We start from the raw sequence: 18,498 nt of genomic DNA, 5'->3' as shown, positions 1-18,498 counted from the left end.
TAAATGTTTTCTACCAGAGAAACACGCCAATGGTAAGTGGCTAATATCACTGATCAATATTGACTCCATAATACACGCAAATAAATTTCCTTCACTTCAGATATATCGATGGTTATTTGAATGTTCTCGCTTTCTCCTGAAGATCTTTTCCCGAAAATGATGGCAAAAGTATTTTGTTTGTTTTAACTTGACCTGTCTTTCGCAACCCAGTTTAATTATTTTACAGATTTCCTTCTGAAACAAATAGGTCAGATAATGGTGGTGGTTTAGCCTCTAGGTCGTGTCCAACTCTTGCAACCCCATGGCTTCTCTGTCCGTGGGATTCTTCAGACAAGAATACTGGAGTGGGTTGCCATTTCCTTCTCCAAGGTCAGACAATAGTAACAGATTTTTGCCATTTCAATAATCTATGTAAGAGACACTGTTAGTGAACTTTGTATATCAAATTTTCCTTTGTACACCTTTTTTCCCAATGAATTCAGTACAAAGTGCTGGTAAAATAGAATCTTATTAATTCAAAAGAAGGGTCACCAATGTGAACATAAAACATACGAATTATAGAAAACTGTTTAGAGAAATCTATTTTACTAAGCTAGAAATCAGTGCTAGTAGAAGGAAGGTAGTAAATAGAAACTTTCTAGCAAGCATCATAAGGCTTCCCTGGTGGCTCAGACAGTAAAGAGTCTGCCTGCAATGCGGAAGACCCATGTTTGATCCCTGGGTCAGGAAGATTCCCCGAAGAAGGGAATTGCTACCCACTCCAGTTTTCTTGCCTGGAAAATTCCATGGACAGACGAGCCTGGTGGACTACAGTCCATGGGGTCACAAAGAGTTGGTCATGACTGAGCAACTAACACTTTCAAGCATCATGAAAATCTTAAAAAATTTTTTCTAAATTGAGTACAAGACTCATACCATAGGAAGCTTTGTTTTCTTTAAGCTCTTATATGAAAATGATTAAAAACCTCATTTAAAAGTATAGCATAAGTTTATTTTTTAGAAAAGAAAGATACTCTGTGCCTGAATGAATGCAAATTTTGAATTTGTGTTGTCTGAATTAATAGATATTGAGGATATCCATTCCCTGCTAAAAACTAAAGTATTTGATTCATCTTTTATTTTGTAGAAAATGATACAGCATCCTCAGCAGGATATTTTCATTGCCAGTCACAATCTTTTCTCCACCTAACATTCAGCTTCTTTCTGGGACAGATGGACAGGAAGGTCTGGCATGGTGCAGTCCATGGGGTCGCAAAGAGTCAGCCATGACTAAACAACTGAACTGACTGAACTGAACTGAACAGACCAAGGACTTATTCCTTTGCAGATCTGTCTTCTTCTGCCATTTCCAACGCCAATGACGCTACCATTCAAGTCTTCTCTAGAAAGATAGCTCACAAGCCCTTCTGAACCAGGCCCATTCTGAAATCACCTTCATGTGAAACTGAATCCCGCTGTGTCTCCATCAGAGCGTCTCTGGAGGCACGCTCTCATGATAAAACTTTCAGAGCAATTGCCTGGTCAAGAGACAGAAGACAATCAACTTACTGATTTTTAACTTTGAGACATTCATTGCAGTGCCAAACTTTTATGTTAGAATCCTTTATTTGTATTAATCAAAATAAATTCTCTAGGTGTAAATCTGTATAAAATATCTTCTCATAAAAATCTTCTACTTTTATACCTGGGCATTAAAGACTGTTTCCATTCCAATTTTACTTTTCCTACTCAGAAGTACCTCTTCTTGACATTAATAATTAACCAGTAAACCAACTTACCCAAGTTCTTCAATCTCGGTTTCTTTAAAAAGGAGAGTAACTTCAGGAAGGTCATATTGATGGTTTACCACTGCCTCCAGCATGGGCCTGTGGGGCATACTTTGCTTTTTAATCTTCCTCAGGAAAAGTTGGGGCCAGGAACAAACGTAAGTAAAAGACACTATCTTCATTTTTCAATGCATCTTATCAAGGCGATGAGTGAAAAATCAAATACAACCAACTGTGTTAATTTGTACATTACTTTCTACTTCTGGGAACACTAATAGTCTCATCTCTGAATAAGAAAATCATGTAGCATTTTGATTTGATGTGTGGCTAACAATGGGACAGTTTTACAGGTTTGTTTTTGTGTGTGTGTGTGTTTAACTTTAGATTTTGTATAGGGGTATCGCCTATTAGCAATATTGGGATTGTTTCAGATGAACAGTGAAGGCACTAGGCCATATATATACATGTATCCATTCTCCCCTAAACACTGTTCTCATCCTGACTGCCACATAACTTTGAGCAGAATTCCATGTAGGAGTTTATTGGTTAACCATTTTAAATATAGCAGTGTGTATATGTCCATTGCTGCTGCTGCTGCTAAGTCACTCAGTCGTGTCTGACTCTGTACGACCCCAGAGACGGCAGCCCATCAGGCTCCCCCGTCCCTGGGATTCTCCAGGCAAGAACACTGGAGTGGGTTGCCATTTCCTTCTCCAATGCATGAAAGTGAAAAGTGAAAGTGAAGTCGCTCAGTCGTGTCTGACCCTCAGCGACCCCATGGACTGCAGCCTTCCAGGCTCCTCCATCCATGGGATTTTCCAGGCAAGTGGAGTAGGGTGCCATTGCCTTCTCCAGTATGTCTATTAGGGGACTGTTATTTATAAAACTTTACATGAGTGATTATTCAAATTCTTCTTAAAAAAACACACAGCTAAATTCAAGATAGCAAACTTTCTTGCATTGATTGCTTATTTTATTTGGTGTAGAATTTTCCTGTGTTTTCTGTGTACTGTACATAGTGAAGCAAGAGTTACTTGGGGGTCAATTCTAATACTGTGGTTTGAAATCTATTGATGTAATTTCTTCTAAATTTGTGAGCTCATGCTTCACAAATTACACATGATAGTTTATTGAAAACTATTATTGAAACAATTGTATTTAAAACTAGGTCTTAAAATATTGATCTCATATCTAGAAATAACATCTTAGTATTGAAAAGGAACTGGAGAGTATCTAATCAAACCTATATCAAATGTAAATATAAATCCAGACAGAGGCAGTAACTTGCCAGAGGTCACACCACTAAAACAAACAGAGGACTCCTCTTTATTTCTTCAAATTTTTTTCCATTCTGTCATAAATGTACACACGTAAAATACACAATGAATATCAGTGTATACCTGAGATGTCATAAATTTTAGCACTCTCCCACCCCTAATCTCACATGGCCACCCCATTTCCTAGATTCTGTTATTCCATCTTAAAATACAGCCAGCTGAAGTTCAGAGAGATTGGATTAAATGCCTTCAGATTAGTGGCGGAACTAAGACTAGGTTCTCCTGATACTGAATTTTTTTCTACTACACTGCACTGACCCTTAATAAGCACATTCTCTGTTTCTCTGAAAAAGTAACAGTATACCATTTACAACATGGGAGTCAATAAACTTAATTGATTGATTCAGCTAAAACTTTTCAAGAACTTGGCACTGAGGATGTATTGGGTTGGCCAAAAAAATTTCGTTCGGCTTCGTGAGGACAAGCCGAATGAACTTTTTGGCCAACCCAATAGTAGATGATATACAGCTTGCATTCAAGAAGGAGAAGAAAATGACTCAATGAACAAACCAATGAGTGAATGAATAAGGTCCGGTGGCTATAGGTACCATGAAGAAAAAAATATAAAGGAAAATGAGAGGATAAAGAAATGATTGGGCACCATACCAAAGTGTAGACAGGGAACATTCTCTACAGAGGCGACACCCGAGCAGAGCTTGCAGGAAGTGACTGAGCAAATCAGGCAAATATTTGGGGAAAGAACATTCCAGATAGAGGCCAAGCTAGCATGTGTGCCTCTTCGCAAGTTCAGTGGCCATGTTCTCTGCAGCTATTCAAAGAAAGCTTTATATGATAGATTGTGTTAGCATTGCATCAGTGAGGATCGAAATATGTATGAGTAGGTGGTTGCAGAGCTATCTTTTAGGGACTTGAAAACATGAATTACATGAATTAGCTGAAAGTTCCTTGGACAGTGAGGAGGTCAAACCAGTCAATCTTAAGGGAGATCAACCCTGAATATTCCCTGGAAGGACTGATGCTGAAGCTGAAGCTAGAGTATTTTGGTTATCTGATGTGAACGGACGACTCATTGGAAAGTCCCTGATGCTGGGAAAGATTGAAGGCAGAAGGAAAAGAGGGCATCGGAGGCTGAGATGGCTGGATGGCACCACCGAGGCAATGAACATGAACTTGGGCAAACTCCAGGAAATGGTGAGGGACAGGGAGTCCTGGCATGCTGCAGCCCGTGGAGTCACAAAGCGTCTGACACGACCGGTGACTGAACAACAACGACAACAACAACATGGATCATCTTCTATTTCAGCACTACTACCACGTAGACGCTCAAAATTAAAACAATAGTGAACTGAAAAATATTAAACCTCTAATGCTGCTGCTGCTAAGTCACTCCAGTCGTGTCTGACTCTGTGCGACCCCATAGACGGCAGCCCATCAGGCTCCCCCGTCCCTGGGATTCTCCAGGCAAGAACACTGGAGTGGGTTGCCATTTCCTTCTCGAATGCACGAAAGTGAAAAATGAAAGTGACGTTACTCAGTCGTGTCCAACCCTCAGCGACTCCATGGACTGCAGCGCACCAGGCTCCTCTGTCCATGGGATTTTCCAGGCAAGAGTACTGGAGTAGGTTGCCATTGCCTTCTCTGAAAACTTCTAATAACACCAATTTAAAAAATAACTTTTATTTCAGTTCTGTTCAGTCACTCAGTCATGTCCAACTCTTTTGCAACCCCATGGACGGCAGCACGCCAGGCCTCCCTGTCCATCACCTCCTGGAGTTTACTCAAACTCATGTCCATTGAGTCAGTGATGCCATCCAACCATCTCATCCTCTGTCGTCCTCTTCTCTTCCCGCCTTCAATCTTTCCCAGCATCAAGGTCTTTTCAAATGAGTCAGTTCTTCTCATCAGGTGGCCAAAGTATTGGAATTTCAGCTTCAGCATCAGTCCTTCGAATGAATATTCAGGACTGATTTCCTTTAGGATGAACTGGTTGGATCTCTTTGCAGTCCAAGGGACTCTCGAGAGTCTTCTCCAACACCACAGTTCAAAACCATCAATTCTTTGGCGCTCACATTTCTTTATAGTCCAACTCTCACATCCACACCTGACTACTGGAAAAACCATAGCCTTGACTAGACGGACCTTTGTTGGCAAAATAACATCTCTGCTTTTTAATATGCTGTCTAGGTTGGTCATAATTTTCCTCCCAAGGAGCAAGCGTCTTTTAATTTCATGGCTGCAGTCACCGTCTGAAGTGATTTTGGAGCCCCCCAAAATAAAGTCTGACACTGTTTCCACTGTTTCTCCATCCATTTACCATGTCTTTCAGAGTTTCCCACAGTCCACTGTTATTTATTTACTTACTTTTGGTTGTGCTGCGTCTTTGTCGCCTCGTGGCTTTTCTCCCCCAAGCAAGGGCTGCTCTCCAGTTGTGATGCTCAGGCTTCTCGCTGTGGTGGCTTCTCTCACTGTAGAGCATGGGCTTTCGGGAACTCAGCCTTCAGTAGCCGTGGCTCCTGGGCTCCTGAGCTCAAGAACACAGGCTCGGCAGTCCTGGCACACAGGCTTAGCTGCTCTTGGGCATGTGGGGTCTTCCCAGATCGAACCCATGTCTCCTGCACTGGCAGGCAGATCCTTTAGCACGGAGCCACCGGGGAAGCCCGACGCCAAAATTAAGACAGCTTTCCCAGCCCCCCCCACCCCGACTAAACTTCTCTCGAAAAACTTGACAAATTCAATTTAGTCTAGCAACTGAAAGTGTTAATTCGGGAAACAGGTTGCTCCGGTTCAGTTCCTAATTCTGTAATTTAATAGCTGTGTGACCTTGCGCAAGTTCATTACCAGCTTCCTCCTCTGTAAAATCAGAGTAATAATAAGGTCTTTTTCATAGGATGGTTGTCACAGCACAGTGACATGTATACACATATAAATACATATATGTATGTATAGTGCTTAAAATAGTGCCTAGAACTGAGTAAGGTTTCAGTAAATATATCTTAGTATCATCAAACCTGAACATTTCTCGTTTTCTGCTGTTCCTGCATAAATACATGGGAAATTGAGAAGATGGTTGGAAAACTAGAGATTCTTTTCCCCCTTTTCTGTAAATGGTTCCAAATTACTTGTCATGTAGAAGAATTACCAGTTGCTTTTAAAGTGTTCATTTGCTTCCAAATTACTTTCATTGTTATTAGAGACTTGCTGATTTTTAAAAGCCTTTGAAATGTCAATGTTGACGCGCGTGTGTGCTGTGTTGCTTCAGTCGTGTCCAACTCCGTGACCCCATGGACTGCAGCCCACCAGGCTCCTCTATCCATGGGATTCTCCAGGCAAGAACACTGATCGGGTCGCCATGCCCTTCTCCAAGGGAACTTCCCAGCTCAGAGATCAAACCCGCGCCTCTCACGTCTCGTGCATGGCAGGCAGGTTCTTTACCGCCAAGCCACTGGGGAAGCCCGTAGTGTTTGAGGAATCGGCAGTGATTCTGCCCACTGGGCTGGCCTGTGCCCTCCAGCCCTAATCAGCTGCTTGAATCATTCAATCACCTTTTGGGTTGAAACAGACTTCTTTTTCTATTAATAGCATAGGTAGCTCTCACTATTCCAATTAGATACTTATACCATATACAGTTAATAACCTAGTTTATATTTGTAAGTTTTCTTTTAATAAAACTATGAAAATTCACCCATTTTAAGATTTCTATTTCAAAAACTTATATTGATTCATGTCCATTCTTGATACATCACATAAAATGTAAAACTGAGGGAACAGCCCACTGTTTACAAACATAGTTTATAACCTTGACCTCAGTTATGCACATAATAGACAGTGAGGCCTGAATATAAAGACCTGCCTCATTCACTTATAAGCCATGTGACCTTGGTCTAAATTAACCTCTTATCACTTGCAAAATAGGAATAATAATGGCGTATACGTCACTGGCCTGTTGTAAAGATTAAAAGAGTTGTATGTAAAGCCCTTGTACAGCCTCTCATTCCTCATTTTTTGTTATTATCATTATGTCTCATTATGTTGTATGACTGTTACCATTTGTTCTGCAAGGACCTCCATTACTACTTTCATTTCTAAACGCATTTCCTGGCTCACTGTTATTCTACTCATTTCTTTATCCACCCACTAGGATAACATAATAGTTATAAGAGTATTTCCTTTCAACTAATTCAGCAAACTTAATGAATCTAACATTTATTGAGTACTAAGCATGCTTACTCCTTGGAAGGAAAGTTATGACCAACTTAGATAGCATATTCAAAAGCAGAGACATTACTTTGCCAACTAAGGTCCATCTAGTCAAGGCTATGGTTTTTCCAGTGGTCATGTATGGATGTGAGAGTTGGACTGTGAAGAAGGCTGAGCGCCAAAGAATTGATGCTTTTGAACTGTGGTGTTGGAGAAGACTCTTGAGAGTCCCTTGGACTGCAAGGAGATCCAACCAGTCCATTCTGAAGGAGATCAGCCCTGGGATTTCTTTGAAAGGAATGATGCTCAAGCTGAAACTCCAGTACTTTGGCCACCTCATGCAAAGAGTTGACTCACTGGAAAAGACTCTGATGCTGGGAGGGACTGGGGGCAAGAGAAGAAGGGGACAACAGAGGATGAGATGGCTGGATGGCATCACTGACTTGATGGATGTGAGTTTAAGTGAACTCCAGGAGTTGATGATGGACAGGGAGGCCTGGCGTGCTGCGATTCATGGGGTCGCAGAGTTGGACATGACTGAGCGACTGAACTGAACTGAAGATGCTAGATGCTTTCAGATAGATATTCTTATTTCCTCCTTAGCACCCTGGTGATTGGGCTTCTGCACTGGCTCAGCGGTAAAGCATCAGTCTGCCAAGTGCAGGAGACGTGGGTTCAGTCCCCGGTTTGGGAAGACCTCTTGAAGTAAGAGATGGCAAAACCCACCCCAGTATTCTTGCCTGGGAAATACCATGGACAGAGGAGCCTGGCAGGCTATAGTCTATGGGGTTGCAAAGAGTCAGACACGATTTAGTGGCTAAACAACAAAAAAGGTAATATTTAAGGTATATTATTTAACTCTTCAGAGAGGGTTAGTGACTTTACCATGGTCACTCAGCCAGCAGATGGCAGAGCTGGAATTCAGTCTCTGGAACCTATGTTGTTTTTTTCTGCGTCAGGCAAAAGTATTGGACCTATTTATCATTAAAAGTTTTCCTTTGCTACAGAAGCTCAGGGAAGGTGTTATCACTACCTTTCTAGAGGTTAACAAAGTCACCAGCTCTATGTCTAAAGTCTTAATTCCAAGGTATTTTTTCTTGGAAACTGTGCTGAAATGATTGTAGATCGCAAATAAATGTTAATTTAAAAATATCATTTCAAGTTGAGAAAAAGTGCCCAATGTAAACCTAATCTATCAAGTGAGATAAAAAGTCAGAAATATAACAAAAATGTCATATAAAAATAATGATCCTTCTCTTTCCTATTTCAACAGGTATGTCATTTCAGCACCAAAAGTGTTCCATGTTGGAGCATCTGAAAATGTTGTGATTCAAGTTTATGGATACACTGAAGATTTCGATGCAACAGTCTCAATCAAAAGCTTTCCCGACAAAAAAGTCACTTACTCATCAGGCCATGTTACTTTATCCGCAGAAAATAAATTCCAAAATTCTGCCACCTTAACAGTATGTATTTATCCTTCAGTTTCTTCATATGTTCAGAATATTCTCAGTAATATGTGTACCCAGTTTGGATATTGATAACAGATTTGGTCACTTATACCAAACTACCACTGTGTGATTCCTAGACGATGTCAGTCACTAATGATGATATGGGTGAAAAAGAAAATTCTAAATAGGAGAGTTGTATCTGCTTTTTAAGTAGTGTATGAAAACTTTAACATTCTTATTGGAACCAGAACTTATGGAGAAGGAGATGGCAGCTCACTCCAGTATTCTCCTGGACAGAGGAGCCTGATGGGCTACAGTCCATGCGGTTGCAAGGAGCCGGACACGACTGAGAGACTAGCACTAACGTGAACAGATTTGGAGATGAATGGAAAGTACTTATTTACTGTGAAAATTACTAATGCAAGGAAACAGGCCAATATGAGCACGCATATTGATCTGTCATGCATTGCCTACAAAAATCCATGGATGCTATCTGTTTGTTTAAACTCCAATAAACTACAATCAAAACTTCTAAAACTAATAAATTATTGATTACTAAAGTGAATAGCTCTCGTGTATAACCATAGTTAACAGAAAGAACAACCTGGATCAAGTAAATTTTCCTTCTATTGGGATTCCCTGGTGGCTCAGACGGTAAAGAATCTGCCTGCAGTGCAGGAGACTGAATTTCAACCCCTGGATCCTTCTCCAGGGAAGATCCCCTGAAGAAGGGAATGGCAACCCAGTCGGTTATTCTTGCCTGGAGAATTTCATGGACAGAAGAGCCTGGCAGGCTACAGTCCATGGGGTCAGAAAGAGTTGGACACAACCGAGGGATTAAGATATTGTTGTACAGTTTGGTTAGAAAATTGCTCGTAATTCATTTCTTATTAAGAACTCTGATAACTAAAAATAACTTTCATATTTACTGTTTCCTTATCCAAGTGAAAAATATTGTTTTAAATTCTGATATAAATTCAAAAATAAAGAACCAAAAAATCAGAGACTTCTAGACTTGGAAGGGCCTCTGAGGCTTATTAGACCATTGTTTCTTTAACGTGAGTTCTTTAAAAAGAGATTAAACTTTGAAATTTTATAAAGAGCTACAAGTTAGAATTACATTGATGTTTACCATTTTGAGTTTATTTTATAAATGTTTTGATTTTATAATTATACAAAAGTCATAAGCACAAGAATATTATACTGACTTTTAGGTCTGTACATATTTAACACTGTACTGAAAATATTTCTTTATTTTTATAAATAGCAAAAAGTCAACACTGACAGTCTTCCAGAATATCTTACCCTTTAAAAGAGTTCTATATATTACTCAAATTTCAGAAACACTGATCTAAATAAATTCTAACCAAACGTAGGAATTCTTTGCTTCATGTCCTTGATGATAAGTGCTCTAACCTTTTAGCAAACAGGTCCACTTATTAGGTTTATGAAGAAATAAAATTCATTTCCCCAAAGAAGACACTTTTATCTGCTGCCGTTAGCCACAAACATGTGGCTGTTACCTTTAAATTTAAATCAATCAAATGTAACTAATATAAAAAATTCAGTTCATCACTCATACTAGCCATGTTTCTAGTGCTTAAATAGCTACAGATGGCATGTACTGAGCAGCATAGATATAGGACATTCCCCTCACCACAGAAAGCTCTATTGAACAGTGCTAACTTAAATGGCTAACTTGGAAAAGTAAATTAGGGTGGGGAAATCATAAAAACTGATGCATATCTTAAGCATTTAAATTTATCTTAACATTACAATATACCTTTATTTGCTAATCGTTTGATGTTGTGCCAAGGTCTTTTCTTGGGCCCACTTGCAGCAGCAAGCCTTATTCACAATGTGTCACACCTTTAACGAATCATCTGTTCTGCAGTTTCGGTTTCCTTGAAGCAGAGAAAAAACTTAGGTACTCGCAAAGCAATCTGAGTGCAGAATCTTTATAGATTCTTACTGCTTTTCCAAATGTTTACAGTACTCTCATATATCTAATTCAACATGGTTGGTTGTATTAATTAGCTTTTATCTCAAACTGGAAACTGTACTGCTCAACCACGGGAACAGAGGATGTGAATATAATACAGTGTCCTGAGCATCCGTCAGGATGTTGAACAGAGGGAATGGAGAGCACGGAATAATCCAGCAAACTGAAGAGGTTAAAGCTTGTTAAGAGAGCTGTGGGTCAGATGGTAAAGGATCTGCCCGCAGTGTAGGAGACCCAGGTTTGATCCCTGGGTCTGTTCGTGCCTGGAGAATTCCATGGACAGAGGAGCCTGGTGGGCTACGGTCCATGGGGTCACAAAGAGTCAGACACGACTGAGTGGCTAACACTTCCATAGTAGTAGTTTTACCAAATGCACATAAAATTTGGGAAGCATAAAACCAAAAATTTTTTAATTACTTAAAGCTGAATGTTGATTATGATGTTTGATACGGAAGGGCTTGGAGCAAAAGTAATTTACTACTTTGGCTCCTATACTACTTTTTAAATAACATGTTTTATAACTTTAAAATTATTATAGTCTTTCCCGTCAACATTTTCTTTTACAGATACAACCCAAACAGCTGTCTGAAAGACAAAGCTCCATTTCACATGTGTATTTGGAAGTTATATCAAAGCATTTTTCACAAGCAAAAAAAATGCCAATAACCTATGACAATGGATTCCTCTTCATTCATACAGACAAACCTGTTTACACTCCACACCAGTCAGGTAGAGTATAAGATACTTCTTTCTCTGGGGAGTAGTGTGATGGGCATTGACACTATGCTGTAGAGCTTTTTTCCCTTCAAGCTTGAGCAACTAGATAACGGAGGATGGCATTTATTTAAGCTGAACTCTGGATGTGGGGAAGAATTGTCTATGTTTAGTTTTTATTTTGCATTTTGGAGTAAAATTGATTTACAAAGCTGCGCTAGTTGCAGGTGTACGGCAAAGTGGCTCATTTGAACAAATGCATGTATCAAATCATCTTCACTTTTAGGTTATTACAGACTATTGAGCAGAGGCCCCTGGGCTATGCAATAGGTCCTTGCTGGTTATCTATCTAAACAGAGCAGTATGAACACTGCTGAGCTCATTCTGAGGCCACCAGCACTGTGATAACGAAAGCAGAGACACCACAAAATGAGAAGATGACAGGCCAATATCACTGTGAGCTTTTCAACACTTGAGTTTAAGTGGAGACGGATTTCCAACTTGATCAAAAGTCTCAATCCCCAGTGATTTTTACACTTATAAATATAATTTTAATTTTAAATTCATATGGAAATTGTTAAATAATTATATGGAATTTAGTTTTTAAATTTTAAATATAAATCTTAGATTCATATGGAAATCACAAAAATCAACAATTACATTATCTACCCTGACAGTTGTTCCCATGTAGAAAAAAAGCTATTTAAGAACTGTGAAATGGAGTGTTAGGTTTTATTATTAAACAAGCTATAAGAGGTAACTGCAAATATAATTTTGGCAATTTAAAAATAATTTGTTATAAAGTAGCGATCATAAAAACATTCTATTACTTTGCAGCTAATTCTCAAATTCAGAAAACAAATCAAACCCTAGGGTATCAGATGATTCAGCAAAAAGTAAGTGAAGTCACATAAATAAGTGGATATTAATTTTCTAAGGAGATCTGCCTAAAGAAAGCTCCTATTAGAACACTGTTTTGTATTAGTGGTTTATCTGTTAGAGGGGGAAAGGATAGGGTAGCCAATCAAAACTCTGATTGGTGAATGGCTGGATTTACTCCCAATGAATGAAAAACCAAACACAGAAAAGTGTGAATGCTGCCCACATATGTTCATGTATCTGCAAAATTTTCAATTCCTCCATCACTCCCTGTTGCCAAAATCAACTTTCGAGCAAATCAGGATGGTATTATAAGAGAACTGTACATGGAAGGGGAAGGTTATGGAGTTCCAACAATGGCATTGTTGGCGAAGGAAGAGGATGAGAGGCAAGACTAGCCAGTTTTGTTGAAAGCCTTTCAGGTAGTACATACTTGCTGCATGTTGGCTGATGCTGATGGCAGTATGGAGGGAACGGGCCTGCACCATTGCCTTTTAAACAGGAGCTCCTGTTATGGCCAGCTCAGAGAGAAAAGGCCTAGAAAGGCTGGGGTACCGCTTCCAGCTTGGACATAATGTCATTGCCAGAATAGCATCCTGTTGACTCCAAGAAGATGACTTGGTGTTCATGGAGAGAGTCTCTGCCCATAAAGTTTGAGCCCTTTTTAAAAATCACGAAAGTGAAAGTGAAGTCGCTCAGTCATGTCCGACTCTTTTCGACCCCATGGACTGTAGCCTACCAGGCTCCTCCCTCCGTGGGATTCTCCAGGCAAGAGTCCTGGAGTGGGTTGACCATTTCCTTCTGCAGGGGATCTTCCTGACCCAGGGATCAAACCCGGGTCTCCCACATTCCAGGCAGACTCTTTAACCTCTGAGCCGCCAGGGAAACCCTTTAAATATCATATCCCGAAACAAATATACCATCACCCTTGTCCTCCTCGCATATTAGAGGATGCTTCTTTAATTGGGTCTTGTTGACACTACTTACTGTTTAGGGTTCTCATCTCTTTTTCCCTCTTGTTTAATTTTTGGCCATGCCCTGTGGCATGCAGGACCTTAGTTCCCTGACCAGGGATTGAACCTGTGCGCTTCGCAATGGAAGCGTACAGTCTTAACCACTGGCCCTCCAGGCAAGTCCCTAGGGTCCTCATCTTTGTCCATCAAGCAGCCTGATACCCAGACCCTGGGACTTTTTTAGCTCTTCAGGTTTCCCTTAAGAACGGCCCCATTTGTTATTTCTTTATCAGAACTTTACCATAAAAATATATAGTGTCTTCATCTTAGAATAGAGATGAGAGATCTCTAAGATCTCTCTAAGACCTATTCTATCTTAGAATAAATCATAGAGAAAACCAGAGCACCTCCCTCTAAATTTTGACGCATTAATGAGAGGTAGCAAAGTATAGTTGTGAACAGCAGACTCTGGAGCCAAATTGTCTGGGTTCAAATCACAGTTGGGGCTCTTATTAGCTCCATGACCTTGTGTGAGTTAATCTTTCTGAGTCCCATTTTCCTCATCCATATAATGGAGATAGTAATGGAACGTATCTCACAGAGTTGTTGGGAGAGTTCGGTGAATTCATACGTATAAAGCACTGCAAACACTGCCTATCCCAGAGTAAGCACCAGGAAAGTATTTTCCATTATCGTTTAATCTATGGAATAGCACAAAGCCTTAATTACACAGAAGAAAAAGAATTAGTAATTCTTTTGGAAATTAATTACATCTTGCTATTTATAGCTCTAATGTCCCAGTCCTCACATTTTAATCTGAAGATCCTTGAGGGATTTTTCATATAAGTACCTCTAGGATAGAGGCTTAGATCTTCAAGGCTTTACAGGATGAAGAATTTCAGAATATTGACCAAAATGCTTCCAATCTCACACAGCCTGTGTCCTGCGCTCCCCTCCTGCCTCATCACCCACCGGGCCGCCCCTCGTCCGCGGACAGCAGCCAAACTGACCTCTTTACAGTTGCTTTCTTATATCGTTCTCCGGTCCGTAGTAAGGCCTGCGCACCTCTTCTCGGTACATTCATCACCTTCCTTGCCCTCTGAACTTCCACTCAACTCTTCCATGCCATCACATAGAGGGCAGCCTTCTCTGCTTCAAGGCTCCCTCTGTCAGCCTCAGAAAGCCGGGGAGTGTCCTTCGCAGCATTTCCCACCCCTGGAAGTTGACAGTTACTTGTGGGATCTTATGTTTGCCTCTCTATTCCACTCCGTTAGAGGAATTCCACGTCTGATTCGTCACCACCATATCTCGGTGCCTAACGTAGTGTCTGCACATAGAAGGCATTCAGTATATATATTTTAAAAGTCTATAAGCTATACCTTTGGTACAAAAAGCATTCATTGAACTTGCCTTTGCTATACCTGGAGAAGGCAATGGCACCCCACTCCAGTACTCTTGCCTGGAAAATCCCATGGGCGGAGGAGCCTGGTAGGCTGGTCCATGGGGTCTCGAAGAGTCGGACACGACTGAGTGACTTCACTTCACTTCACTTGATATACCATCGTTATTAAGACAAGGTTAATTTTCTAACCTAGCACAAACTGAGTGAGAAAGTGGACAAGCAGTAGCTATAGAAATAATAAAAATAATAAGCATTCATTGGTTAGTTATTATGCACTGGGTTATGCAAAGCTTTTTCTCATTTAGTCTCACGTGCTATGAAGCAGATACTAGCAGTCCTGTGTTACAGATGTGGGACCTAAGGGGTAAGAGGGATTAAGTATCCTATTCTGGGTCACGTTAGAAAGTGGCAGAGATAGGAATGGAACCAAAGTTTTGAATTCTAGGGCCCAAACTCTTAACTTTTGCGGCACACTGCCTCCAGCAGCAGCTCAGTGATGCTCAGGGCTGGACCAGGTATGTTCATAAGGCAGAAGAGAGGACTCGAGCTGAGAGACAGGGGTGAGGGGACAGTAGGGCTGAGGGATTTACTGAGCATTTCATTTTGATCTTATGGTCTTAGTGAAATCAATTTTAGAGAGCTTAATATGTGACTTCTCAGGTAGAGCTTTGCATAATACTGACCCTTTAAAAGGTTTATGACATCAGTTCAGTTTTATTTTGTGGTTAAAGTTCTGGCCATGAAATGATTTGAGCATCAGAAAAACCCTAGAGAAATTATAATACGTCATTGGAAGGAATTAAACCAGCGTGTTCAAGCAGCTAAGAGTTAAAAGCTAAGCAGATATATTTGTTTAAAAGGTGGGGATCTATTACCTGACAGGAAGAAGTGGAAGGGAGCTAATTGTTATTAAGCCCCCTGCCATTATTCTTTTAATAATGAACAAATATTTGTAGGATCTGGCTCAATAAATATAATAAAACTGTACAATTCAGAACTATCCTGAGCAACAACAAGAGGCAATTTGGGGCCATGTTGTAAGAGTGTGTAGTCTGAAACAAACCACCTAATTTTCCATTAAAGTCTTTAATTCTGAGATGATTCATTATACTCCTAGTATAACCACTGCAGTATTCTTGGGCTTCCCTGGTGGCTCAGAGAGTAAAGAATCTGACTGCAGTGCAGGAGACCTGGGTTCGATCCCAGGTTGGGTTGGAAAGATCCCCTGGAGGCACGCGTGGCAACCCGCTCCAGTATTCTTGCCTGGAGAATCCTCATGGACAGAGAAGCCTGATGGGCTACAGCCCCTGGGTCACACTCAGTCCACATGACTGAGTGACTAAGCTCAATACAACCCTAGGGTAGACATCACTATTTTGCTGCTATGAAATTTTTTATAAATCCTGGCCTAATTACAGATATAACTCATTTTGTACTATATATTTGTTCTCCCAAAGATATAAGCAAATACATTTTAATAAAGTGAACTGTTCTTTAAATTCATTAGAAGTAGCTCTTTAAAGGAATCCAAAAAGATTCTCTTTCAAAGAAAAAAATTTTAGTAATGTGCTGGGAAAGATTGAAGGCAGGAGGAGAAGGGGACAACAGAGGATGAGGTGGTTGGATGGCATCACCGACTCGATGGACATAAGTTTGAGCAAACTCCGGGAGTTGGTGATGGATAGGGAGGCCTGGCGTGCTGCAGTCCACAGGGTTGGAAAGAGTCGAACATGACTGAGTGACGGAAATGAACTGAACTGAACTGAAAAGGATTCTCAATAAAAGAAAAAATTTTTAGTGACGTGTTGTCTACAAGTTAACTTTTTCTTTCTTTTAAATATGAATTTTCATATATGATTATGTATTGAATCTTTAAGATGAGGCTCATCTCTTTTAAGGATGATTATTGAAAATATCTAAATACTGTGCTTCACAAAGTTATTGATGATATCGATTATTCTTACAGTAAAGGTTAGAGTTTATTCACTGAATGATGACCTGAAGCCAGCCAAAAGAGAAACTGTCTTAACTTTCATAGTAAGTATGTTTATTTAAATAATAATTTTATATTAAAATTTTTAAATTATTTAAATTTTCATCAGGACAAGATACTTTGTTCCATAACCCTGTCCTGACACCATACTAATTTATTCAATGTTCAGAAATGGTTATTGAACACCTTCTGTGTGTATAACATTATAGGTTTATTCCTTTACAATATGTAAAAATCTCATGAAAATGAAAATCTCAACAAGTTATGGTTTTGAACCAAATCATTTAAATACATCCTTCATGATAGATTTCTTAAAGACCACCCCTCAATCACTAAGAATTCAACTTAGTGAATTAATCCATTGATTCAACTAAGAAGTAGCTGAATGTCTGTTAAGTATATGTTTGATTTGCACAATACAAGGTAAAGAATTACAGCCTGTGGCACTTGCTCCCGATGACTTTAGAGTTTAGTAAGTAAGACACACTAGCACATGGAAAATAGTGCTAACCCCGTGAGATAAAGATCAATAATTATCAGCCTTTCTTGAGCCATGAGGTACATAACAGGTGTGTGCAATAAATTCCCATGGTCTTCCCAGTTCACGTCGAAACCCTACAAAGTTTTGGGAGGAAAGAACCGCTCGCCTTTCGACAGTAGGTCCCCTACTGCAGGTTGCAGTGCCTTTTTCTCCTACTCAAGGAACCAAAAAACTGAAAATCTTAACAGAACATGAGTGAAAAAGAGGGCTGTACAGCAATAACCTTGAATCCTGTATAACTTACAAAAATTATGAAACGTTCATAAACTTTCACATCTGAGTATTTTATAATGCATTATTTGAGAAGCATTAGTGTATTCCAAGATTATGGTTGATAATTATTGACATAACCTGTAAACTTTCAAAATTTCTAGCTGATAAATGAATTGTACAGCATATTTGCTTTGGAAAGTTCCAAATGAACACATACAAAATGTAGATTCTGGTATCTATAAAGTGTGTAAGCTATTATTTGGTTCATCATAACATCAGGTTTTGTCATAGTTCTTTCTTTTAGCCATACGATAGAGAGTTGAATCTCTTCTAGATAATTGAGACTAGGATACCCTGGACACTGATTTACTTTTTTTTTTTTTCAAGTGAGGCAGGAGATGGAAGAAAGTCAAAAAAAGGAGGAAATGCCTTAAATGAGCCATATTTGTCTTTCACAACATTTAAATGGTTTTCCTCCTTCATATTTAATTTGAAGACATGATATTTGTTAGTAAATATTTCTATCAATCAAAGACAACGTAATCAGTTAATTTTTTTATTGTGATCTATATGCTTGGAAATTGTCTGCTTTTCTTCAAAGGATCCCGAAGGATCAGAAGTTGACATGATAGAAGAAAATGATTATACTGGAATTATTTCTTTTCCTGACTTCAAGATTCCATCTAATCCTAAGTATTTTAAAGTTTTTGTTTGTTTGTTTGTTTTTAATAAAGTTTTCTGTAAAACAGACATCTGGAACTTTTGGGTGTGAGGTAGATAACCAGTCAAATGGAGCCACCTAGTGTTAACAAAAAGTTAAGTGTGAAAGAAATGTGCAAAGTCTTTTCAGATCTAATGAAAAGCTAGGCTCAGGTTCTGGCAAAACAAACAAACCACTCCCAATACTTCTCACCAATCTTCTTTACATATAGAAATTAAAATTTGGAAGAAGCAAAAAAAAAAAAAAAAGTTCCCAGGCCTTTTTCTATCAAAACCATCAACCTTCCACCCTCCAAGGAATCTAACAGACTACCAGTCTAAAAGGCTGGTGTTGCCCCGTGTCTTGCTATGACCAGTAAAAATATTGGT

At 39.5% G+C, this 18,498-nt stretch overlaps 1 protein-coding gene across 1 annotated transcript in view; it reads left to right on the top strand.

Annotated features, from left to right (window-relative positions):
* The first annotated feature begins 1,859 nt into the window (after nt 1-1,859).
* Nucleotides 1,860-18,498, top strand: part of C5 (complement C5) — a 94,066-nt gene continuing 77,427 nt past the window's right edge. The window contains exons 1-5 of the mRNA XM_052645117.1: nt 1,860-1,924; nt 8,535-8,727; nt 11,281-11,443; nt 16,629-16,699; nt 18,011-18,102. Of these exons, the coding sequence (XP_052501077.1) occupies nt 1,860-1,924; nt 8,535-8,727; nt 11,281-11,443; nt 16,629-16,699; nt 18,011-18,102 (584 nt within the window). The remainder of the gene's footprint in view (nt 1,925-8,534; nt 8,728-11,280; nt 11,444-16,628; nt 16,700-18,010; nt 18,103-18,498) is intronic.

The sequence above is a fragment of the Budorcas taxicolor genome, chromosome 8 (genome assembly GCF_023091745.1).
Source record: "Budorcas taxicolor isolate Tak-1 chromosome 8, Takin1.1, whole genome shotgun sequence".
Classification (NCBI taxonomy): domain Eukaryota; kingdom Metazoa; phylum Chordata; class Mammalia; order Artiodactyla; family Bovidae; genus Budorcas; species Budorcas taxicolor.
The sequence above is the reverse complement of the archived record's forward strand: the minus strand, read 5'-3'. Positions and strand labels throughout refer to the sequence as shown.